This window comes from Hibiscus syriacus, unplaced genomic scaffold, assembly GCF_006381635.1.
Source record: "Hibiscus syriacus cultivar Baekdansim isolate YM2019G1 unplaced genomic scaffold, ASM638163v2 tig00110045_pilon, whole genome shotgun sequence".
NCBI lineage: Eukaryota > Viridiplantae > Streptophyta > Magnoliopsida > Malvales > Malvaceae > Hibiscus > Hibiscus syriacus.
This window is the reverse complement of record NW_024062575.1, coordinates 29,260-55,012: the sequence shown is the minus strand read 5'-3', so window position 1 is coordinate 55,012 and position 25,753 is coordinate 29,260. Positions and strand designations below refer to the sequence as shown.

General features: G+C 37.0%; 3 protein-coding genes and 2 pseudogenes across 3 annotated transcripts; 2 read left to right on the top strand and 3 right to left on the bottom strand.

Annotated features, from left to right (window-relative positions):
• Positions 1–3,080: 3,080 nt before the first annotated feature.
• LOC120213942 lies at positions 3,081–4,649 on the bottom strand (annotated as a pseudogene).
• A 2,184-nt stretch (positions 4,650–6,833) lies between these two features.
• On the top strand, positions 6,834–11,702 carry LOC120213946 (probable histone-arginine methyltransferase 1.4). The gene is made up of 15 exons (XM_039211974.1): positions 6,834–7,190; positions 7,498–7,560; positions 7,794–7,896; positions 7,987–8,130; positions 8,346–8,449; positions 8,586–8,684; positions 8,783–8,852; positions 9,081–9,177; positions 9,562–9,616; positions 10,079–10,162; positions 10,329–10,406; positions 10,733–10,836; positions 10,913–11,085; positions 11,163–11,314; positions 11,434–11,702. The coding sequence occupies exons 1-15, from the start codon at positions 6,990–6,992 to the stop codon at positions 11,515–11,517; spliced, it is 1,611 nt and encodes a 536-aa protein (XP_039067905.1). The 5' UTR covers positions 6,834–6,989; the 3' UTR covers positions 11,518–11,702.
• Positions 11,703–11,941: 239 nt separating this feature from the next.
• Positions 11,942–15,791, bottom strand: LOC120213945 (annotated as a pseudogene).
• A 1,928-nt stretch (positions 15,792–17,719) lies between these two features.
• LOC120213944 lies at positions 17,720–20,227 on the top strand. Its single transcript, XM_039211973.1, has 4 exons — positions 17,720–18,878; positions 19,108–19,366; positions 19,566–19,775; positions 19,946–20,227. Exons 1-4 carry the CDS (start codon positions 17,827–17,829, stop codon positions 20,075–20,077), a joined length of 1,653 nt encoding a protein of 550 aa, XP_039067904.1. The 5' UTR covers positions 17,720–17,826; the 3' UTR covers positions 20,078–20,227.
• Positions 20,228–20,391: 164 nt separating this feature from the next.
• On the bottom strand, positions 20,392–21,865 carry LOC120213913 (TOG array regulator of axonemal microtubules protein 1-like). Its single transcript, XM_039211954.1, has 5 exons — positions 21,542–21,865; positions 21,356–21,462; positions 21,132–21,279; positions 20,850–21,044; positions 20,392–20,767 (listed from the first exon to the last, which is right to left on the bottom strand). Exons 1-5 carry the CDS (start codon positions 21,761–21,763, stop codon positions 20,534–20,536), a joined length of 906 nt encoding a protein of 301 aa, XP_039067885.1. The 5' UTR covers positions 21,764–21,865; the 3' UTR covers positions 20,392–20,533.
• Between the last annotated feature and the right edge of the window lie 3,888 nt (positions 21,866–25,753).

Sequence of the window (25,753 nt, the reverse complement as noted above, 5' to 3'; positions counted from 1 at the left end):
ATATATTAATTATTAGTTTTTATCTGTTTTAGTATCTAAATTTTTAAAAATTTTAACTTTATGCTTAAAGTTTAGTTTTTATTTCATTTTAGTACCTCATTCAAAATTTAACATTAAGTATTGAAAAAATTGAAAGTTTCGATACTAAAACAGACCAAAACTAATAGTTTAAGTATTAAACTCGTTAAATTTTTAACAATAGTGTATTAAAATGAAATAAAAGCTAAACATTATGCGTGATTTTGAAAAAATTGAAAGTTTAAGTGTTAAAATAAACCAAAACTGATAATTTATGTATTAAATGCATAGTTTACTCTTATTAATATGGTTTGTAGGGTTAAACTACATCAAAGGTCACTAACATTTTAATATGTTTACATTTTCATCTGATGTTTCAAAAATTATTATTGTAATCATTAACGTTATCGATTTATAACATGAATACCCTTATTTTCCAACATTGATTTGAAGCTATCCGTAAAGCAAAGCTTTAGCAACATCGTAACAAGAATATCACCATAGACACACACCATTAATGCATGCCTTTGTACAATTGATTGACCAAGATTGAGCATCTGATGTTTCGATGTCGTGAAGTTTTTTTCGAGTTCGAAATAAGCACCATATCATCTGAGAAAAGAAAAGTTTTATCATCATCGATAATATAATATTTGTTCAGAATATTTTATAAATTAACTGATAACGAAGACACATATGCCCTACAAACGTAGCTGTTCGAAAAAGTATAAATAATTAATAAAATAATAAAATTAATAAACTCTCAACATTTTGGGATAGTTACCTATGGAGATTTGGGACATGAACCGTGGGCAATTTAGGGTTTCTGGTGAATAATTTCGAGCTGGTTATGCATTGGTCAGATTCATCGCTATCGACACCTACCTCACAAATTATATAAATAAATAAAAGACATGCAAATATATATATATATATATATATATATATAAGGACTATAATATAAACTATACGTCTTGTTAGTTTTATAAAACATTTAACATTTTAATTAGGGTTAACAATACGATGATTACTTATATTTGTGTGTTGTCAACTTTAATCACTGATTTCAAAATACATAAGATATGATCACATTCATTTTTATTTAAGTAAGATTTGGTCATCACGGGTTTGCTGTCGTTAGACCACTAACGATTTGCTGAGCTGGCACCGAAGGGTAAACTACAGAGTTGGTCATTTACGTTATCGTTTTATAAAGATTTGGTCACTGAAACGTTAGTTGGCTTGAATTTGATGACGCGTCATGTTAATAAAAAGGTTTAATTTTTATTTTATCCATCAAACTTTAGATAAAATAAGAATATATTGGTTTATAACTTAATATTTAAGAGAATATATATTTGGTTGGTGTATCCAGGGACGGGGCCAGAATTAAATATTGACAAGGGCCGAAGTATTAGACTATTTAAGAAAAATATAAAGATTTATTAGGTATTTAAAATCGAAATTCAGCATGAACTAAGCGACCTTAGTGTTTAAATGATTGTTGTTATCCTTGAGGTCCCGAGTTTAAGCACATATGTAAGGGTATGAGAGTTCATTGTCAAATAGTTGAAAGTCTTTGTACAAATATTACCTTGTATTCACCCTAAATTAAAAAAAAAACTCAAAACTTAAAAGACAACTTCTAATTTGTTTAATATTTAAACATACAATGACTTAAATTGTAATTAGACCAAAAATTTGAGAACACAGACTTATCATTCTTTAGTTCGACCTCTACTTGATTAAATATTTAATAAATTTTTATATTTTTAAACTTAAATATTTATTTTTACATGAACCAAAATATTATTAAACCAAAATTATATCAAATATATAAATTTTAACACGGGTCGAGACCCTTGGCCCTAAGGGAGCTCCGTCCCTCGGTTTATCACCTACAAATTCTCAAGATTTTAATATTCAGTTGACAAACATAATTAATTTTAAATTACCAATCATAAATCATAGAGAAAATCGAACTCTTATCTAATTCAATGCATGGAATGTTGGAATGTCCAAAAGTCTTATTTTGTTTGATTGAGATTACTTAATATTAATATTGTCCAAAGGACTCTCCTTTACGAAGCACCGAACACAACATCTTCGATCTTTAACACGAGCAAAAACAAAGCAAAAATGTCTGCCCCCACATTCATCTTATCGATCCTTCTTCTTCTTCAGCTCCTCTCTGCCTCACCGACTTCCGCCGCGGACGACAGTTGGCAACTTCTACAGAAAAGCATTGGCATCTCCGCCATGCATAAGCAACTCCTCAGAAACGACCGCGTCATCATGTTCGATAGAACCGATTTCGGGCCATCGAATTTGTTACTCCCCAACGGGAAATGCCTCAATGATCCAACTGACACCGCGCTCCAACTCGACTGCACCGCTCATTTAGTGGCAACAAATTCAGGCCCCTCACCGTCCAAACCGACGTCTGGTGCTCCTCGGGCAACATCATGCCAGACGGTAACTTGGTCCAAACCGGTTGTTTCAACGACGGTGAACGGAGGGTCAAGGTTTTAACATTAAGTTTGTCTCTATTTAGTATAAGAATCATGTTAAAAATAGAGAAAAACTTATGTTTGTCTCTATTTACTATAAGAATTGGTTTCAAAGTTAATGTTTGTCTCTATTTTAACATGATTCTTATAGTAAATAGAGACAAACTTAATGTTAAAATATAAGAATCATGTTGAGTTTTAAGTCGGATACAACTTCTCTAAATCCAAATCGAATTGAGTGACATGTGAACGGATATAACAAGTATTATTTTACTCTCATTTTAATGTTAAAATATAACAAGAATGTTTTTTTGGTTTTAAGACATCTCTTCACTAATCCACATTGACCCGCGTCACACACCTAACTTTGATGAGTGAATCCTCCAATAAAAATTTTCTGCATATATAAGAAATTGAACTCGAGATATACTTATTATTTTATTCTCAAATTACAATTCTTTTTTTTTTCGAATATTTAACAAACAACAACCCTTTAGCACAAATCACAAATATTATTTTAGAAATTTAAATGAATGTTTCTTCTTCTTTTTAGTTTACGATAACTTGATCCAAATGCCTTGACTAGGAATGCCTTGATGAACTACGAACAAAAGGTAAAACCCCGACGGCGCTAGATTTCCCGAACGTGGCGTCGTGGCATCAACGTTGTACACTGAGTTCCCCATAGCCGTCACCTTGTCGTTCTCGAGAACAAGAAGCCTTTGATTCATTGAAAATGAATGTGTGTTGAAAGCTGGTGCAAATAGTGTCACCGACACCGAGTTTTCATCCACTGTGCCACCTGGAACCACCACTTGGATCGTATATCTCTTCCTGTATCTCATCCCCGACATTGATTTTGGAGCAACGATCTTTGGTCTCTGGTTGTCGAATTTAGCGTCCATGTACGCCGGAGAGAATGCCTCCAAGCTTAGTTCGGTCGGAAAAAGTACGTTGGTAAAGTTGTAAAACGCATGAGGATTGCTTCCGCCGACTAAAATTCTTCCATCACGGAGTAATGCCGCCGTGGAATGGTACATCCGAGGAACGGTGGTTGGGTTTGTACTTCGAATCGTGAGCCGATTGAGTTGTCGGGTCGGTACAAGAAGGGGCTCAAAACGGGGTCTCGACCCTGTTCCCATCCGGCTGAGCCGGACCCGGCTCCATTGATGACCAAAACGTTGCCGTCGGGAAGCAAGATCATGTCACCCATGACCCTAGCCAAAGGCATAGTCTCCATGACCCATTGTGGGTTCGGGTCGGTTATGGTGATCCGTGCACATGTATCCAATGCTTTCATGAAAACACGCTTTAAAGATTGAAGGTAAGCTCCTTTAGGAGCGCCGCCGCAAACCAGAACTTCAGCTTCAATGGCCGAAGCTTTCAAGTTCTTCAAAGGAAGCAACACGGCAGAGCCGGTGCTGGGATAGCTTCGAGGCTCACCGCCGGGGATTGTGGGATACGTTCTGACGACTTTGTTGTTGACATAATCGAACAAGATAGCTCTATTGTTCGCAAAAATGAATAAGTTCCCATCAACGTTGAGGAAAACGAAAGGGTACAGATTGTTCTCCACTCCCTTGTCGTTTGTTTCCGACAAGAAAGGCAAATTTATCTTATTAGCCACGACGATTTTCGGGATGAACTCGTAGTTAAACTGTCCCCGACCGCCGACGATGATTTGTCGTCCGTCAGGTAATAAATGGTTAGTGGCGTACCATCTTTTCACCGTCAATCCATTTGGTATTTCATTCCAATCGCAGGTCCTACACGGGCTGAAAACCCTGACCCTCCGTTCACCGTCGTTGAAACCACCGGTTTGGACCAAGTTACCGTCGGCCATGATGCTGCCCGAGGAGCACCAGACGTCGGTTTGGACGGTGAGGGGCCTGAATTTGTTTCCACTAAATGAGCGGTGCAGTCGAGTTGGAGCGCGGTGTCAGTTGGATCATTGAGGCATTTCCCGTTGGGGAGTAACAAATTCGATGGCCCGAAATCGGTTCTATCGAACATGATGACGCGGTCGTTTCTGAGGAGTTGCATATGCATGGCGGAGATGCCGATGCTTTTCTGTAGAAGTTGCCAACTGCCGCCCGCGGCGCAAGTCGGTGAGGCAAAGAAGAGCTGAAGAAGAAGAAGGGTCGATAAGATGAATGTGGGGGCCGACATTTTTGCTTTGTTGTTGCTTGTGTTAACGATCGAAGCTGTTGTGTTCTGTCCCATTTATACTGCCTCTTAAAGGACGCTAGTTTTGTCCTATTAAATAAAAAATTGTATTTATGGTTCATGAATAATTAAAATGTTAGGTACAAACTATCAATAAATTATTGGTTCGAATCTTAATATTATAAATGTCAACGTAATTGATTTAAGTGAAAAATAATTTAATATTGTTTAAACAATTATTCAGGTTCGATTCTTTCTGTATGTAGAAAATCCATACCGAAATACTCATCCACTGTGCGAGACAATCTAAATTAGTCATGGTGAAACCTTAAAATCGGGAGTAGAATGAAAAATTAAATTAAAATTATTATTTTTGAAATAATTTTTTATAATATTTAATTTAAATTATTTGATTTTAATATTTATAGTGATAATATTAGTTATATTTACATCTCAACATTATTTTGTATTTTTTATTTCAAATTATTTATATAATATTAATATCAATAATGTATTTACATCTCTATCGATTTCATGATTTATGATTTATAATTTAAAATTAATTATTTTTTTCAACTAAAATATTTAAAATAAATAATTTCTTTTTTTTTGATGAACCAACCAAATAAATATTCTCTCCAGATATTAAGGTGTGGTTTTTTAATTGGCTTTTGTTATTTTTGACTTGGAATCGGATGTAATCTTTTAAAAATTAAAACAATATTTTATGCTATTAATTGAAAATTAAAACGATAATTTTTTTAGTTGTCTTCCGATTCTAAGTTTTTACTCTAATTATTTTGGACCGACTTAGATCGCACCCGTGACTTTGATGAATGATTCTCATCATCACTACATGTCTTTGGTATACATATATCATATACTATTTATAATCAAGATATTAAATTGGTTAATAGTTAGTGCTTGCTATTAGCGTGACAATTTTTATATGTCTAAAGTGATGATGCATTATGTGACTCATCGCCACTTATGTACACGTGAGCATGTGAACATAATCTTCTATATACATATGACATATACCATGTTATCACTTATGTATTTGTAGTAATGTATCACGTGTCATATCATTACTTTAAACACATGACATATGTCACGTTATTATTTATGTACATGTGACATTTACCATATCATCACTTTGGATATATGACTTACTGCATCAATGACAAGAGTTGGTCGTTAATCAACAAATAATTTTTATTTTATTAAAAACTAAAATGGCTATTCAATCATATTAAAGACATCCTTTTATCATTATATTAAAGGTAAATTATATAAATGGTTCTTCGACTGTATGATACTTTTTATTGAGTTCTTTGACTATAAAATGTTATAAAATGATCACCCGACTACTCATTATGTTCTAAACTCGTTAAAAAATTGAAGATCGTCTTAGTTGAATGTTAACATGTAATTATTTGAGATTTTAAGATCATATTTTATCATATCACAACCAATAGGTTAACGTTCAACTCATAATGTCGTAATTTTATTAATGAAAAAGATGAGTTTGGAACATAATGAATAGTTGGGTGACCGTTTTGTGACTTTTAATAGTCAAGAGACTTAACAAAGCAATACTCTATAATCAAATGATTATTTATAATTTTTAATAGTCGAATGATATAATAAAACAATATCTTATAGTCAGAAATCATTTGTATTTATTAAAATGCTACTTATTCAAATTTAACATAACCTATCAATAAGGTAGAAGGAACCCAAAATTTAACCATGATTGATTTTATTAAAATATGTTCTCAAAATGATAATTGTCTTAAACTCACAAAAGAAAGTCATTTTTTTTATAGAAGTGTATAATTTTTAATGATAATAGTACAAAATATTTTAAAAAAATCCGACCCGATCATAATTCATCAGGTTCGAATCTCATACCCATCTATAGTTAAAAGATCATTTTATAAATTTTAATAATTGGATAACTCAACATAACATCAGCTTATAGTTAAGATACCATTTGTGAATTTTACCCTGATATTTTTTACTAAAAAGATATAAATTAAAAGTTCCTCGAATAAAAGGACCGAATCAGAATTAAACCAAAATAAAACAGCATTTTGTTCTGTCTCAATAAATCAAAGCTTAAAGCTACTGTCTTTGTTCTTTTTCTCACTAAGTGGCGGCTCTCTAAAGCTTTTGCCTCAGTCCCTCTCTCTAAATTCTATTCCTTTCTTTGACAAAAACCCTAATTTGGAAACATATTTGATAGATTTCCATTTTTATTCTTTGTTCTTGTATATTTAAAGTATCAATATAATGGAAGCTTCAGCTGGGATAAAATCCAAATGCTCGGAGTTCACTCTGGCAGCAGTTTCCGAACTGTCTTCTTCACCTGCTTCGTCATCGTCCACGCCAGTGACTGCTTGGTTCAGTTCTGATCGTGGAGTCGCAGAGCTCCGATTTTGTCAAGATTCAAAATTTATCGATGGCTTCAGTTTCGACCTTGGAACCTCTCAGGTATGAGAAACAGAGTGTTGTTTGGTTCTCGAGAAAATGGTAATGCGCTGTTAAGGTAAAGAAAGGGGGTGATAAATATTGGTTTAGCAAAGGACTAAGTTTTTTTTTTCTGGCATTGATGACGTGCTAAGGCATTGAATTTGTTTCAAATTGCTAGTTTTTGCATATTGGGATGTTTATTAAGCTTAGTGAAGTGAAATTGGGCTTTCGATTATTGAAGTTTACAACTTTGAATTAAAGCTTTTAGTTGCAGACTGCTATGGTGATTGTAATATGGTTGAAGTTCATTATTTTTTATTGTTTTCAGCTCTTCAAGTTGGGACCTGTTCAATCGCTTTGCATTTCCGAAAATTCTGATTGTATCAAAGAGGTAATAATATCAGTTCAACAATTGCCTTGTGTTCGTGAAATCGAAAAAATAGAAGGAATGCATATGTTTCGTTGTTTTTAATTTCGAGTTCATGGTAAATTGCTGGAGAGTTGTTAAATGTGTTTGCGTGTGTCTGTGTGTGTTGTGGGGGAGGTGATTGAAAATTCTGCTTACTTGTATGATTTTAAATTGTCGAATATTACATATTTTTTGTGGTATTTCTTTTGAACCAGAATTTGTATTCGAGGGGAGTCACGATTGAGTTTAGAAACGAGGAGGAGAGCAGGGACTTCCATTCTGCATTTGAGCAATGGCAGAATGAAGATGTCACTCAAGGTTCTGGTTTTCGAGATGGATCAAGCAAGTACAAATTTTATGCTATATAGGCTTTTATTTGATCCTGATTATTTTTTCCTTCTCATACAGGAAAAAGTTTACCAAATGGAACCATTTCTGCTGTTAGGAGCAAGTTTGACAATAAAATCGAATCATCTTCTGCTAAAATGTATTTCCATTATTATGGACAGTTGCTGCACCAACAAAATATGTTACAAGATTATGTGAGGACAGGTTATATCACGGAACTACGTTTCATTGTTTCCTTTTCTTTTATGTCATAGGTCAATTTGAATTTTGTAGACAATGCTAACAACATAAGTACTGCTTTGAGATTCTATGCCATATGTATGATCAACATACAAGCGAAATTTGTCAAACCATAACTTGAACTATAGGTCAATAATTTCATATGCTGATCATTATTTAACTGTTTTTTTTCTCTCTAGGAACCTATTATGCTGCTGTAATTGAGAACCGTGTAGATTTTACGGGTAGGGTGGTGGTTGATGTTGGTGCTGGTAGTGGTATTTTGTCATTGTTCGCTGCACAGGTAATCTCAATCTTTGGTCTGTTTTGACCTCATATTTGGTAATCTCAATCTTTTGGTCTGTTTTGACCTCATATTTGCTCTTACTTTTCCCGTGGTTTGTAGACTGATGCCCAAATTCCTTTTATTTCCCTTTTAGGCTGGTGCAAAGCATGTTTATGCTGTTGAAGCTTCTGAAATGGCAGAATACGCTCGCAAACTTATTGCCGGGAATCCCACATTAGGGCAGCGGATTACTGTATGCGTTTTTCCTTTCATTTTGTTGTGATTCTCCATTGTTTCAGACTAATCTGTTTTCTTGTTTGCTCGGTTATAAAATGTCATGTTAATATGTAGGTAATCAAAGGTAAAGTTGAGGAAGTTGAGTTGCCCGAGAAAGCAGATATTCTGATCTCTGAACCAATGGGTATGTTGGTGTGCGAGGCTTTGCTTTTGTCGTTATGTTTGCAATGAAAATCTCATGACACTGATGCTTCACTAATCCTTGCTTCCATGCTTTATTCCATGGAGATGACCTTTTTTTATCAGTCAAAACATAAAAATGCTTTGAAGACGAGATGGAATTGTTTTGTGTATATTTCTATTTAGTTTTCATTGAAGCAAAGATTCTCTAATTATACTTTTTTACTTGCAGGCACCTTATTAGTTAATGAGAGAATGTTGGAATCCTACATAATTGCAAGAGATCGGTTTCTTGTGCCCGATGGGAAAATGTTTCCTTCAATAGGAAGGTAAAAGCTACACCATTGAATCCTTTTGTTTCTCAAGTAATCAAAAAAGTTCTTTATTTCCATGCTTTTAGGACTTTCACTTTCAACAAAGATTTGAATTTTACTTCCGTGGTCTGTGATCTTACTTTACCAGTTCTTTTAAGGAACTATCATGGTAAAACTGGTTAAAGCCGTTTTATGATTGTTGTCATGCCTTCATCCTATGATATCTCTTGGTTATTAATTTTAATATTTTGATTTCATATGCTACTTTCCCCCTTTTTGTCTTAAGGATATGTTGTGTTCGTCGTTAATTTCATTGATTTATGTTTTTTTGATCATCAAGCTGTAAAATGCTTAAGGTCTTTTTCCTTGGGTTAGCCTCATGCTATCTTTATCTTGTAGGATACATATGGCACCTTTCAGTGATGAATATTTATTTGTTGAAATTGCAAATAAGGTATGTATTCGACATTATTTTCCTGCAGCAATATCTGCCTCTTTTATATATTCCTATTCGAAGTTATGCATCTTTGAAGAAAGTTGATCTAAAACATCTCATGACTTGTTAACGTGAATCTTTTCTTCCTCCGGTCTCATTAAGAGAATTACTGAGAAAGTTGCTGTTTGTTGTATGATCCATGTCAGATATTTCCAGACCATTGTATATTATTTTAAAAACAAAGCAACAAGAAACACCGTTGCAACGTTCTATTCATGTATGCTTAGTAATACTTGCTTTCACATGTCAACCCTGGTGTTTTCATTTCAATGTGTATGTCATAAATTATATGGCTGAGATAGTGTTCCAAATCCCTTTTGCATTCCTATATTTGCTATCGATTTTCACATACTATTCCATTTTATTTTTTTGTATTATATCCACTTTTTTCTCTTCCCCCTAACCTGGAAAAGCTTGCAGGCTCTTTTCTGGCAGCAACAAAACTACTATGGTGTTGATCTCACTCCGTTATATGGGTCCGCATTCCAGGGATACTTCTCTCAGGTTTGTTTTATACACAATCTCGTGCAAAAAAATTGTCAATACTTGCCTATAAAATTTCTTTGGCTGTTGTCGTACCGGTCTTTCTTTACATTTTTTGGGTTACTCCATTGACAGTACATTCTGTTTCAACCAAATTTTAATGGAATACCTTTTGCTTTCATATCAGCCTGTGGTGGATGCTTTTGATCCAAGATTATTGGTGTCTCCTCCAATGTCCCATGTAATTGACTTCAATGAAGTAAAGGTATGAGCGAGTCATTGACTCGTGCCTCTTATAAACTATTTAACTCTTCTAGTAAATTCCTCGGCAAATTCCTTGAATCAAAGTTCTGTTTAGCATTCGTTTTCCATGTTACGATTTTCCTAGACAAGGCTGCCTTGCATCATATACCATTGTTTTGTAGGTCGACTTTAATATCCATGGGATATTAGGACCATTTTTCTAAATCATGCAATATTTTCTAACTTAATCAAAGCTGTTTGATTTAGACTTCCTTTCTCTGAATACCGGACTTCGTTAGATGGTTATTAGTTAAACGTTTAGTCAACATTATGTTCGTCTTTTTGCAGGAAGAGGACTTGTATGAAATAGATATCCCATTGAAATTCATAGCATCTGTCGGGACTAGAGTGCATGGGTTGGCCTGTTGGTTTGATGTCCTGTTTAATGGGAGGTAATATTGTCAAATTTTGCATTTTCATCGGTTTACGGTTTCATTCAAAACTTCCGTTGAAATGCTTTATCAACAGCTCTGTGCAAAGATGGCTTACCACTGCCCCCGGTGCTCCTACAACCCACTGGTATCAGATACGATGTGTTCTTTCTCAGCCAATTTACGTAATGGCCGGGCAAGAAATTACAGGCCGACTTCACATGATTGCTCATAATGCTCAAAGTTATACCATATATCTAACAATGTCAGGTTGTTTCGAGCTTGGTTTCTGCGTTTAAATCTGTGGTTTTATTTTGTTTTTTCTAACAAATTATCATCTCTTATAGCTAAAATGTGGGGGCCTGGGGCCGAACAAGGAGGAATTCTTCAGACCTCATCATGCAAACTCGATCTCAAGGAGCCTTACTACAGAATGTCACAGCCCCAACCCTACACAACGGCACAAGACCAGCAACCGCATCAGCTACTACAAGCTCAGGTATCCGCTTATTATCGACTCATCCGAGATTAACGGTTTTCAGGAGTGCATCGCATGCATCTCGAACATTGCTGCTCTGAAACTAATCAACCGATAATAATTGGTTTGCATTTTAACAGGATATACCGATCCACACCGAGGACTTGGATGAACCTGAGTTGCTGCAGCAGCCATTAGAAAATTCAGGAGCTCAGCTCCAATAAGTGATGAAAAAAAGAGTTGAACTTAAGCCAACAAGATTCTAATAGGCATGTGGCTTTTGATCCCTGTAAAGTAGAATCTGACATGATTCATTATTATTATTGATGTTTGAGTGATTGCTTGGGATCTACGGCTTTTATCATGATTTAACCAGTTTTAAAAATCAAATTATGTTCATTTTGGAGGTGTATGAGCCTAATCAAGCCTGTTCGAGTAAATTTTGCAAAATTCGATCATTATCTCAAACAGAATCCAGACTTTAAAACGAGACAACGAATCTCGAGTTGAGCAAAGCCTTGAATTTCAAGTTAAGCTCGAGTTTGCTTGGCTAGCGGATAGTTATTTCTACAATGAATGAAGTTGCTCAACACCATTGAATAAATAGGTTCTATTTTATTGAAGTTTCAGCTCAGAACATCCCACTACAATGAAAATACTAATACGCAGAACTTTTAGAATCAGAGCCAGGATAGACCCATCTGAATGATGGAGGCTGCAATTGGAATAAGAGAAACCAATGCTATATGTAATTGATCCGACCTGCTTGTTTTGATACTGATTTGTCCACTCCGCTTGTTGTTCAATCCGAAGTGAACTACCATGGAAGAACCACGTCCGATAGAGAACTGTGACTGTAAGTTGACCATTAGACCCATATCTCGCTTCCATTTCACCAAAGACAATCCGAATGAGCTCTGATTTTGCTCAACAGGAAAATCCTCATCCTTTAGCCGGATTTCGACGTTAGCTCCATATGCTGTATTGCCTTGGGAACTCATAGCCCCCGCACTTCCAACCAAAAGCAAGCGTTTTCCTACTGCAATGTGATCCTCGATCTTAAGTCCAGTAGCCATATTTTCACCTAGGAAAGTAACCAACAAACCAACAGTTGTTCGGTTTGCTTCGAAATTTCTGAATTTTGTTTCACCCCTGAAGATGTAAGCAAGCTGTTTTCCGACAGTTTGGATGTCAAATCCAGCCATTGCCCATTCTCTCCATGTTTTGCACAGACCGAGGAATCCAAATGGATGTTGAATTCTCTTTTATCCTTTGTGATTTGAACAGCAAATGCACCAGGGAAATAACCTACTATAGCAAGACTTCTTTCAAGGCTAACACCGTCGTACCCGATATCATGATCCCAAGCCTGTGGATCCAAAATTGGCCAAATGAGAAGCTGCGAAGCAGAATTCAAAAACCGGTACCGGTAAGTGGGGTTGTCTCCATCAAACGGAGGGAGGACCGTGTCAGGCAAAGGGGTCTGTATATCTGGATGGCCTTCTTCAGCGTTTCCATCATCTCCGACATAACCATTATTATCACCATCTTCCCTATTCTTCTTAATTTCCCTCATTCTTTTCACCTCCTCTCTCCATTGTTTCTTTTGAAGTAGCTTAACACGATAATCGTACTCCTCGTAGTAAGCTTTTCTCTGCTCTTTGCTAAGTTTATCGACCTGAGATCTCTTTAAAGGCTTGAATGGTGGAAGCTGGTCATATTCATCATTATCTTCTTCATCAGAATATGTAGTCTCTCAACTCAGTATCCAAGTCAACGCCCTCACTCCCATCATTGTTAGGCAGTTTCGGATGAGGATGGGATTGCAGCAGTGAAGACAGTAAGGTAGAGGTGGGGAATGACGTCGGAAGCCAAAAAGCTTCTGGTGATCAAAATGTTGTCGAGGTTTTGACAGAGAACTTGCTTCAGATAAGATCTTCACTGAATAGCACAGGAGTAGCAACTGTGACCTCCAACTTTGCCCATTCGGAAGCAATGTTTCTCCATTACCATCTCTCTGACCTGATGGATGGTTCTCAACAAGAGCCACAGGATGCATCATACTCGGATTCATTAGATGCAGATCACCAACTGCTTGGCAGATAGCTCGATGAATCACATGGGACCTTTGAGCAACAAAAACCTCGAAGCTTAGGGGTTCCCCAAATGGCCCCTCTGGAGAAGCAGATGCAGCATGAGTGAGAGTTACAATGGCATTTTGCCATATTGATGAACCAAGAGAATCAGTAAGAGTCTTCAGTAATAGAACATCAATAAGATCTTTGTCATGCATGTCTAATCGATCAACATAGAGAACAACATCGGGTGGGAACTTCCTCACGTACCTCCTCATCGAAGCTAATAGTTTGCGATTAGTAGCTTCTTCTGTCACAGGTGACCGAAGACCAGGTGTATCAAAGATTCTCATCTTAACTCCATCAACTGTTCCAACAATCTCCTTCACAACTGTTGTTGCCGGTTGAAAAGCATCATTCTGGATTTTTGCTCACACAAAATGGAATTAACGCTTGCACTCTTCCCCACTCCAGTTTTTCCAAGAACCAAAATGTTCAAAGAAAAGTCCAAATCATCTTTATCATCTGCTTCGAGCAGCATTGCAGCTCTATTTGCTGATTCAAGGGTGAATTCTTGACTGAAAAGACTACCTGAGGCAAGGGCCAGCCGGTAAAGCACCTGAGCCACCATTGGATCAGTGTGAGAATGGCCTAGTCTCTGTACAAGTCTCAAGAACTTCACTCTTATTAGTTGCAACTTTTCAAAACTCCGCTTATCTTCATCACTTATCTTGTCCTTCGGTGCACTGTCAACCGTATTTGATGGTGGAGCAACTTTCGGAGAACGCAATGAAGAACCTGAATGAGCAGGTTGGCCAAGAGGAAATACTTTAGAGCCATCACGAGAAGTGATTGTGAGGCCAACACCATCTGATTCGCCACCGGCTGCAGCAGAACTAAGTAGCTCTTTCGCTTCATATTCCCTCTCAGCTTCCGCTTCTTCATCACTTGCTGCAGCTTTCAAAAGAGCAGTCAATGCGGCAGAATCTTGTAGCTCTCTAGCTTCATATTCCCTCTCAGCTTCAGCTTCTTCATCCGAGTGTACGACAATCTGATTACTCTCCGTCTCTAACTGATTCTCCGAATCTACCTCATTCACCACCTGATTGGTTGTTTCGGAGCTCCCAAAAATCAGCTCCACAACATCATCATCAGAAAGGAAACCTTTCTCCGCAACACGCTTAGCCATATCTTCTTCTCCTGGTTTAACACTCTGGTCTATAATTGATATTGGAGCTGAAACTTCAACGGAGAAGATATCACTTGATTCTTTCATATCAGACATGACAATCTCGTCAAAAGATTCCACCATAACAGAACCATTTTCCTCTATCTCATGACCGTTTCCATACTTTGATTCGACCCTCTCCACACCCGGATTTTCTGGTGCAATGCTTGTATCAGCAGAAGGCTTAACATCATCATCTAATTTGGAAAAATCAACCAAAACATCCTTTCTGCTCTCGTCCAAACTAGGCTCTTCACCTCCAAAATCCTCCAAGCCACCCTTTTCAACCTCTGAGTTAACCACAGGTTGAGAATCAAGTTTGGGACTATTGACCATAACAGAACCATTTTCCTCCAAACCATCACCTTGCTTCGGTTCGACCCTCTCCTCACCCGGATTTTCCGTTTCAATGCTTGAATCAGCAGAAGGCTTAACATTCTCATCCAATTTGGAAATTTCAACCAATACATCTTTTTGGCTCCCTTCCAAACCAGACCCCTTATCTTCACCTACGAAATCCTCGAACTCACCATTCTCAATCTCGGAGTTAACCGCAGAAGACGAATTATATCGGTTAACCGACGGCTCCTCTTCTTCAACCCCATAAGCAAACCTTTAATCTAGGTGAACTTTCAACACTACCAGCAACCTTAACCACACCAGAAAACCCACCATCTTCAACTCCGGCCACCGTTTCCTCCTCACTCGACATTTCATCAAACACTTCATCATCCATCGACAACTGAGCAATAGGAACAACAACCTGGTTTGACTTAGAACCATCCACCGAACCAACATCCCCATCATCATCACCATCCTCATCATCCTCATCATCAACATCAACATAAATTTTGTAACTTTCACTAACCCCACCACCATCCCCACCTCCCAACGAAATTTCCCTCCTTGGGTCTTCACCCAAAGGCCCCTCTCGTTCAGAAACAGTATCAAACTCCTCATTACCACTAAAAAAACCGTCACTTTCTTCAGACAAACCCAATTCACTGTTGTTGTCATCAAAGCTATTGAAACTACTACCACCGACGGTGCTCGCCGTTTCGAGACCGTTGGAATCATACTCAGAGTCAGAATCCACGGTTAAAGGAGCTCGGATGAGTAAAGAACCTGTTGGGGTCTCTTTTGTTGAGGGAACAGAGACATTGGATGGGTTTGACTCCATGGAAATGAGCTCTTGTTGTTTGTTTGAGAAGCAAAAAAAAAGAAAAAGAAAGAAGGGATGGTTGGTAAAAGAGATAAAGGAGTAAACAAAAAAACAAAATATTTGTGATTTGATTTGTTTCGATGATGTTTATGTTTGTGTTTCGGTTGGAGACTGGTTGGGTTTTAGGTTGTTTTCGGTGTGGGAAGTGCGAAGAGTGTTATATAATATGAGACAATATTTTTTAAAACATGGATAATTATAGATTTTTCTTGGGTAAACAGCCATATCGGTCACCAAATTATCATTATATTTTATTTTGATCACTGATTTTTTGGTACTATTTTGTTGAGTTTCTCGACTATTGAAAGTTATATAATAGTCTCTCAACTATTCATTATATTCCAAAATCATCATTTTCTGTCAAAAAATTAACAATCGTCTGAGTTAGACATTAACATGCTGACTGAGATATGATAGTCGTTTGAGATGATGAAATCAGATTTTATTATATCTCAGTTAACAAGTTAATGTTCAGCTCAGTCTGTCGTTAATTTTTTAACATAAAAGGACGAGTGACAATTTTGTAACTCTTAATGGTCTAGGGACTCAACAAATTAGTGTCCTATAATTAAAGTACCATTTGTGTACTTTACCCATAAGAATATAACATTAATAACAATTTTACTAAAAAAATAATGATTGAGGTAAATAATAATAATTTAATGATTGAGATTATATTTTTTAAATTAATAATTGGTATCTAATTGATTGACCAACAAATTCATATTGAATTTATAAAAGTTTGTTACGATAACGATCATCTCAATTCAATTTATTCTATTCGTAAACACCATGATTTAAACCATTAATTTTACTTAAAGAATCTAATGTCTCGTCGTACTAGATCAACTAATTATTGATGATTAAGTTTATATTTTAATTTAATATAATTTTATCAAAAAATAATATGATTACTTTGCTTAAATAATTACATTCTTTTTAACTATTTTGATTAAATGATTATATAAATTTCTTTCCTTGAAAAATCTTCATTCCAACTCATTATAGTTTAATTTATTAGATTAATTAATGATATTATGGAAATAAATATACTAAATCATATCAAAATTTAAAGGATAAGGATTCAGTTTTAAATTTAAATATAAATATAAAAAATAATTTAATCGTAATTTTGTTGAATTAAATTTCTTAATTCACGTTTTTATTAAAAAAAATATAAATTAATTTGGTGTGAATGGAGCACATTTGTCTAATCTTAGTATATTATATTGCCCCACGTTTCCGACCTCTTAGCCAATAACATGCATGCTAAATGTGTGGTTCTTCTTCTTAAATTTTAGGGTAAATTTTGTGTTTAGTACCTAAACTATTTGTTTTAGTATGTTTTGATTACTAAACTTTCAGTTTTTTAAAAATTATATCTAAAGTTTAGTTTTTGTTTCATTTTAGTACTCTTTGAACAAAATGTAACGTTAAATTTTTTAAAAAAGTTGAAAAGTTAAGTACTAAATCAAACCAAAACTGATAATTTAGAGAAGCTTCGGATGACTTAACTTATAAGATACATTTCTAATACATGAATGATTTGATAATTAAATATATAAATATATAAATATATATACTTATAATTTGATATGTATATATATATTTAAATTAATCTGGGAAAAGTAAAAGGTAATATGTATTTAAAGATAACTCTTAATCATTTGACATTGAACGCTCACATCCCTATTCATGATGCTCGATCCCGTGAGTTTGAGAAATAAAAATAATTTCTTTACCACCGAGGTCGTTTGATTCGTATATTTTAATATCTTTGGAATTTGAAACGTTAAAAAAAGGGTTTCTGAATTGGGCCAATGGCAACCACCAAGCCTTAAAAGAACGTACCTTTAGGCCTACTAAAACTGAACACAAGAAACCAAAGCTTTGCATTGGGCTTCAATGGCGGCCTCAAAAAAGTAAAAATTCTAAAACCGAAGAAAATAATCCAAATTTCACTCGGCTCTTTGATTGTCTGCCTCTTCTCGCTCGACTGTGAAAATCCATGGCGGGTGCGGTCTCCCTCACACTCTCCTCCGTTCCCAAGCTTTCTCTAAAGCCACTCCTCTGTTCATCACTTTCCACTCCATTTCCCTCTAAGCACAAAAGGCGTAAAAACTATTTGCGCCCCAAAATCCTCACTAAACCTTTCCCTTCTTCCACTTCCGCCATTCCCATAACCCCATTAGAATCTTCACCCGTGAAGAAACCACTCGACGTTGTCGTTTTCGAGCCTCCCTCTGAAGAAATCGATGAATTTGAACAATTTCAGGTTTCTGAGTCATCGGGTGTTACTGGAGAAAACAGTGGTGTTTTTGGTAAATTTTCAGCTCATTCCGTTTTGAAAATTGGGTTTGGTTTTGTTGGCATTTTTGTGTTTCAGACATTAATTTCTGTTTGGATGATGGGAAATCGGAATTCTCAGGATAAAGATGGGAACTTGAATGGTTTCCAGAGGGATAGTAGGAGTAAAAATGGTAAATTTTTGAATAATGGGAAAGTCGGATCAAGTTCAAGTACGAATTTTTATTTTGATGAATCCGAATTGGATGAAAAGGTTAAAGAAATTAGAGCCATGGCTAGGGAAGCACGGGAAATCGAGAAAAAAGAATCGAAAAACGACGAGGAAGAAGGCGACATGCTTGATGAAGCTTTGAATTCTAACTCGAAAATGGGGATCGAAAAAGAGATTGGTGCTAGATTGAATATGTTAGAGAAGAAATTGAATTCTAAGAAAGAGAGCTTTCCAGGGTCGTTTATAGGTTTATTGGATAAGTTAAAGGATGGTGAAGATGCAAAAGATGTTAATAAAAAGTTGTTTGTGAAGAAGAAGTTTAAATTCAGAGGGCCTGAAAAGATTTCTAGCAATGGCGGAAAGGGTTTTTCCGGTTTAAAGAACGGTAGCAAATCGAGCTATGATAATGGTACAGCTACTAGAGTTTCCGGGATTGAGGAAGTGGATGATGGAAAGACAGTAGTGAGTCAAAACTCGGATCCCTTGCCGAGTGATAAAGAGAAGATTGAGGAGAAATTAGGATTGTTGCACGATGACACGAGGTTCAATATCGTTTCTGATAATCTTTGCAATTCTTGACTTAGTAGTAGTTTGAAATGTGAAATCAAGTTTCATGATGGCAAACAAATTGATACAGTTTTTAAACCGAAAATATAGGACTTTTAAGAATGATGCTTTTATTTAAATTTGTTACCTTCTGCAATCAGTTGAATTCGAGTTTATAGTTTTTCTGAGGTTCTTGCAATCATTCGTTATTTGTTAAATTTCTAGTGTTGGTTCAGAGATCAGTGAAGGAAGATTGTCTCCTGAAATTATGAAATCAACGAAGTCGAGAGATTTGAATACACAGAACCTAAAGATATTTAGAAAAGAGAATCAGGAAGCTAAAACCGAATCTGATAAGCACGCTTCGTTGCATACTTCAGAAAGAAGAGATGCTAGCAACAACAAGCCACGAGCTGACAAAGTCGAGGTTAACCAATCAGGCATCAAAACTGATCCATGGTGGCTGAAACTTCCTTATGTCCTAGTATGTAACTTCAACTTTGGCACTTCTATTAATAATTATTCTTTTTCCTGGATGTAATGCCAAGACTCGGGAATTGTTATCATTTGATTAGTTCCCTTCAGTTAGATCCGTATTCCGTACTTAGTTTTCCATGTCACCATTATAATGCCTGGATATTGGAATGTTCTACCTTTCGGGTTGCACTCGCGACTGTTTCCAGGTAATTCTCATGCAACGAGGTGATGATCCGGATGGACTGGGAGGGCTTTTTACCTTCCAAATATCCTCCGAAGATCAGGAAGAGGGTGATACTTATTGCGCTGTTGCATTTGAGGATCGCGGTGATGCCAATAACTTCTGTTATCTTCTTGAATGTTTCTTTGAAGATCTAGGTGATTTCAGTGCTGAAGTTGTTCCTATGTCTGTAAAAGTAAGAACTATAGTACTGTTCCATTAAGACCTAGCTTGTTTACCTTCGTAACCATCCGTGTTTATATTAATAGACACGGTCATTTCTGTTGGCATTGAGGATAAGAACTGTTTAATGCCATACGTTTTCCTTAATTCGTATGACTGATAAAAAAAAACGGAAATTTGCAGGAACTTCGTGAAGTGGCAAAATCTCATGCCAAGGATGTACTTGTTGTTAAGAAGGGGCAGCTTAAGCTTTATGCAGGTCAACCATTTTCCGAGGTTGAGATGGCTTTGCAGTCTATTGCAAACTCGGAATAGGCCGTCCGTGTAAGGAATAAATCAGTTACACACATATTTCCAGGGGTTGAAGACCGAAGCTGATGAACATGTGATGCCACTTCCTGTTGGTTCTCTTCGAGCTTACAGAACACGTCTTGATAAGAAATGTCAGAGACCAGAGTGGTCGAATTACCACATGAACAATCGCTCGGACTGTTGTAGCGCTCATGAAGTACTGTCTCGAAAATTTTGGTACCATTCGATTATTTGATTAGTTAATTCTTCTTCACTTTGTGCTCTGTATCGATACCCGAATCTGAGTATTTATGGAAAATGCTTTAAAAATGTGGATGGAATTCGGAACTTTCACTTAATTCAAGAAGAAATAACATAAAATGTGTTATTCTAAGTCATGTAAAGGCAGCATCTACATGAACCTAAGCTCTACCCACAACCGGGTGAGCTGCTGCTAAAAGCTTTACTCTGAAAACCCTACTAAGAAGAGACAACTTTGATCATAGTCTGAGCCTGAATGGGTGACAAGCTGGTCAGGCAAAAGCTTTGCCAAGCCTCTGGATCCTCAACTCCATTTTCAGTAAATGCCGCCTTGTATACCGAAAACACGATGTTTCTCGCCGCTTCTCTGGCCTCGGGGAGTTTATCACTCAACAAATCCACAGCCAGTTGAAGCAGTGTAACTAACCCGAACTCTTTCATTTCTTCGACGACCTGCAAATGAAAAATCATATGTGATTATAATGTCAAACGAGTGAGACAATGTTGACAACCCATTTTATAAATTGCTAATTACCATCGTGGAAACAGAGTTTGAAACGGAAACAGCAGATTTAGCTCGGACTCTAAGGTTGCGATGGTTAACATATCCGCATAGCTTCTTAAGCAGAGGCAAAGGAGGAATGGAGTTCGCCATTGCTTTCAACGACCTATCTGCTTCTTCACATACAAATTTCTTGTCTTGAGAAGCTTTTAGTAACAATTGCAGTAGCTGTAAACCAAAACCATGAATTTAATTCACCATTTTAACAACTCAAAACAGGAAGTTAGAAACCTCAAAAGAGAACCGGGTACTCACCAACCGATCAAATGCACCGAAATCGGTGATATCGAGCAACTTCTCACCAAATGCATTGAAGATATTGGTAGCAGCCATAATCGAGGTCTTGCAAAGGGCACTTCTCGGGTTACTCATTGCCTTTACCACTACACATATTACCTTCTCTCTGGCATAAACACAAACAGTTTATCAGCATAAAAAACCCATCACCAGAAAATCAAAATGAATATTGAGAATCTTACAAGATTGGAAGCAGTAGTGTGGAGTGATATAAAGAGAAACGCCGAGCGTCATTCAAGGACTCGCAGACCTTAATCCAATCCTTCGACTCTAACCCTTCAACTAAGCTCTGAAATTTTATACCCAAAAAAAAATCAGAAAACATGAATCTGAAACAGGGTTTTACATTAAGTGAAAATGGGAATTACTTGGATTTTGGATTCTGGGTCTTGAAAGGGTTTGAGATTCTCGGAGGATATGTAATCAACGGAGGCCTCAACAGATGGTGGTAAAGGGGCCTTATTCTCGTCATTGACGACACCAAAATCCGACGGTTTTCTCTGGGTTTGAATCGGAATCGACACTTTGGCTTGTTTCTTGGGTCTTTCTGGTGTGGTCGGGAGTGCATTATCAATGGGTCTCAACGCCATTTTTGCTATTAAATCTGGAAAAAGAGTTGATTTTTTTTCGCTGTGATTTTGAGAGGGGTAACGAAGAACGTTTCGGAATTTAAATATTTGAAGAAAGTGGAAAAGAGTCGTTGGACTTCCCATTTTTTAAGCTCTTAACGGTCGAATCCATTAAAGTGGCAGTGATATTCTATACTCGGTTGTATTGTACACACTATTTCCTCATCTGATTGACACGTGGCATGACAAAGAAAATGGACTATAAACATTCTTTTGGATTAATAAATTTAGCGAGGGATTAATTCATAAAAAAAAAATCAAATTTCAGTTGCGAAATGCACAATTATTTGATAAAATTAGACTCAATTTCTTAAGGGTTTGGGTTCCAATTTTGCATTGAGTTCATTGTTTTAATCTCTTATATTCTCATTGATCTGAATCAAATTTGATGTGTTGAAAATAACGTTTCTAAATTTCTTTTGAATTAATCACTGGTATTCGATCTATTGAACGATTTTTCCAAACCAAAGTGCACAGGCAATGGTGAGGGAGAGAAGGCCAAGAGCGTATCCGACAAGCCGTCAAGGGACAATGGGAAGCCGAATGACCAACACAAAAGGCCCTACTAGCCGTGGGAGAAGAACAACGAGCCTTTCAACTGCTATAATTGTGGAGGAAAGCACTTGTGCGGGAACTGTCTCGAGAACGGGAAGGTTGCAGCCATCAAGGAGAAAGATAGTGCAGAGAAGGAAACATTTTGAGTTCCATGGAGGTCAAAAAGGATCGTGCGAAGAAGAGGCTGACGTAATGGCACTATTTTTCAACTCATATCTAACACCGTCAATGCAACAAGTACACATTAGGGATGACAAACGGGCGGGTCGGGTGCGGATACCCCCTCCCCCATCTCCATACCCACCTAATATTTTTCAATTCACCACCCGCCCACCACCTATGATGGGTACAAATTTTCAAATCCACACCCGCCCACGCGGGTACATTTTCAAATCCATCCCCACACCCACTACCTACTAGCGACATACCCATCTAGACCCGCCTGACAACAAACTAATGGGATGTTGGAGTTGGTTCCTAGATAGTTCATGATGGGGTAGCAACACATGCTTCAATTTGTCAGAGGAGTGGCTCTACGAATGTTATAGAGACAGATTGTAGGGAGCATGTAGTCGTAGAGCTGGATTGTTGAGTTGCTTTCGATGTTAATGCTCATAGTGCACCTAATATGGGTTTTGAGGGGCTAAAGAACATGGAAACTGCTGCTTTTGATGTTAATGCATATAGTACGACTAATTTGTGTTTGGATGGGCAGCATGAGCTAAAGAACATGGAAAGTGACGTGGTTAATGGGATTATGGGTTTAATCAAAGAGCCGAATATTTCCCTAATTAAAGACCAAATTAAAGACTAAATATCCTTAATATTTAGTTAAATTATATGTTATATATTATACAATATTAAAATTTATAAATTAGTCTCTAAAATTACACCTAAATTCATAATGGTCCAAAATTTAATAGATATTTAGCTAGGCGGGCGGATGTGGGGTGGGCGGATGCGGGGCGGGCGGATGCGGGGCGGGTAATGTCTCAAACTCATTACCCGCCCACCACCCACAACGGGTACCACTTTATAAATCCACACCCGTCCACTACCTGCTAAAATTATACCCATCCCCGCTCCAATTGGGGCGGATGCGGTGCGGAATCTACGAAACTGTACCCGTTTGCCATCCCTAGTACACATGTTTAACATATGGTTTACGTTAGATCCAACCTGAAATCTACTGCCCAAGTTGTGATTCAATTGACAAAAAAGACATCATTAATATGATAATATTACTTCAAGGACTCAAATAGATCGTTCTAAACTTAAGGACCAATTCAAAATTTGAGACATGATTTAAGGACATCTAGTGCCCTACATAAAACTCTAGTTTGAAACTTAGAATATATGAACCCGAAGCTGGTATGAATTTGATGCTGGCAATGTGCTCAAGGGGGAAACTTTACCAAATAAAACAGACGAGACTGTTAAAAGTTTCAAAGTTTGGCAACCAACTTTGGAAAATGTTTTTTAAAAGTTTGGTAAATGTTTCTTTGAAAAATGTTTTCAAAGTTTGGTAAAATTTTGGTAGATGTTTGTTGAAAATAGGAATAGGTAAATTCACTTTAGTCATTGCACTTTAGGGTATTTTCAAAGATTAGTCCCTAAGTTTCTACTATAAATACCCTTACCCATTTAGCTTCAAAATCATCCCAAAACATTTCTTTCTTCCTATACTAGAGAGCTTTCTTGTGAGTAGTGAGTGTTTTGTAAACACCTGTAAATTTTCTCTCTTAGTAAAAGATCTGCAGCAGCCCGGAGACGTAAGCACAATTGGCTGAACTCCGTTATCAATTTTCGGGTATTATTTTTCCGCTTTTATTTCGCATTCTCACTAATATGGTTATAGGGAAATTACTTGTACTCGGTTTATTTTCCTAACAACTGGTAATCAGAGCTTTTGGTTGTGAATTTTGTCAAATTTTCTGCGAGTTTACTATTCATTACTATTCACGTAAATAGTGAATTTCGTGAATAGTGAAATTCGGTCGGCGATACGAGTTTGTCGACGGTGGTGTTCTAATACACGGTGATTCGCAAGAATTGTCAGAAACGATCCAAACGAAGCCAGATTCGAGTGGGAGCGATGGCTGCAGACGAAGGGAAGGTGAAAATTGAAAAGTTTGATGGTGCGGACTTTGGTTTTTGGAAGATGCAGATTGAAGATTTTTTGTACCAGAAAAATCTATATCAACCTTTCTCAGGAAAGCAACCAGAGGGCATGAAGGATGAAGATTGAGCTCTTCTCGACAGACAAGCCCTTGGAGTTATCCGACTGACGTTATCCCGCAATGTTGCTTTTAACATAGCAAAGGAAAAGACCACGGCGGGTCTTATGGCGGCTCTCTCCAGTATGTACGAGAAGCCATCGGCCTCAAACAAAGTTCATTTGATGAGGCGATTATTCAATTTGCGGATGGCGGAAGGGGCATCGGTGGCACAACACCTAAATGAACTCAACACAATCACAACCCAGTTGAGTTCAGTGGAAATTGAGTTCGATGATGAAGTTCGAGCTTTAATTCTCTTATCATCTCTACCAGACAGTTGGAATGCTACTGTTACAGCAGTCAGCAGTTCGTCGGGAAACAGCAAATTAAAATTCGACGATGTTCGGGATCTGGTATTGAGTAAAGAAATTCGACGAAGAGAATCGGGTGAAGCATCAACCTCCTCAGCCTTGCACACCGAGTCTAGAGGGAGAACTTCAGAAAGAAATTCAAATCGTGGCAGATCAAAATCCAGAAGGGGCAAATCAAGAACAGGAAATAAAGATTTTACCTGTTATAATTGCGGCAAGAAGGGTCACTTCAAAAGAGATTGCCGAGCACTGAAGAAAGATACTGGTGCACAGGAATCTGCCAACGTGACAGAGGAGACAGGTGATGCCATGATTCTAAGCGTCAACAGTCCGATTGAATCATGGATCTTGGATTCAGAGGCATCTTTCCACTCCACCCCATACCAAGAAATCATGGAGAACTATGTCAGTGGTGATTTTGGGAAGGTTCATCTTGCTGATGATGAAACCTTAAAGATCGTCGGAAAAGGAGACATCCGACTAAAGTTGCCAAACCAGACCACCTGGAAGCTGACAGGAGTGAGACATATTCCTGGCCTCAAAAGAAATCTGATTTCTGTTGGACAGCTTGATGGAGAAGGATATAGCACAACTTTTTCAGGCTGTGAATGGAAGATTACCAAAGGAGCACTCGTCATTGCTCGTGGTAAGAAGACTGGTACTCTCTATGTAACCTCAAATTTAGAGAATATCATTGCAGTAGCAGATGCTGATGGAAAATCAAACCTATGGCACCAAAGGCTTGGCCATATGAGCGAGAAAGGAATGAAGATACTTCTGTCAAAAGGGAAGCTGCCGGATCTAAA

Excerpts from the sequence above, each read along its gene's own strand:
- LOC120213946 (XM_039211974.1), top strand. The coding sequence starts at position 6,990 with ATGGAAGCTTCAGCTGGGATAAAATCCAAATGCTCGGAGTTCACTCTG. Across the intron at positions 8,685-8,782 it reads CATTAGGGCAGCGGATTACT|GTAATCAAAGGTAAAGTTGA; the intron begins GTATGCGTTTTT and ends GTTAATATGTAG. Across the intron at positions 10,837-10,912 it reads GATGTCCTGTTTAATGGGAG|CTCTGTGCAAAGATGGCTTA; the intron begins GTAATATTGTCA and ends CTTTATCAACAG.
- LOC120213944 (XM_039211973.1), top strand. The coding sequence starts at position 17,827 with ATGGCGGGTGCGGTCTCCCTCACACTCTCCTCCGTTCCCAAGCTTTCT. Across the intron at positions 18,879-19,107 it reads TTGTTGCACGATGACACGAG|TGTTGGTTCAGAGATCAGTG; the intron begins GTTCAATATCGT and ends TTAAATTTCTAG. Across the intron at positions 19,367-19,565 it reads TGAAACTTCCTTATGTCCTA|GTAATTCTCATGCAACGAGG; the intron begins GTATGTAACTTC and ends GACTGTTTCCAG.
- LOC120213913 (XM_039211954.1), bottom strand. The coding sequence starts at position 21,763 with ATGGCGTTGAGACCCATTGATAATGCACTCCCGACCACACCAGAAAGA. Across the intron at positions 21,463-21,541 it reads ACCCAGAATCCAAAATCCAA|AGCTTAGTTGAAGGGTTAGA; the intron begins GTAATTCCCATT and ends ATAAAATTTCAG. Across the intron at positions 21,280-21,355 it reads ACACTACTGCTTCCAATCTT|AGAGAAGGTAATATGTGTAG; the intron begins GTAAGATTCTCA and ends TGTTTATGCCAG.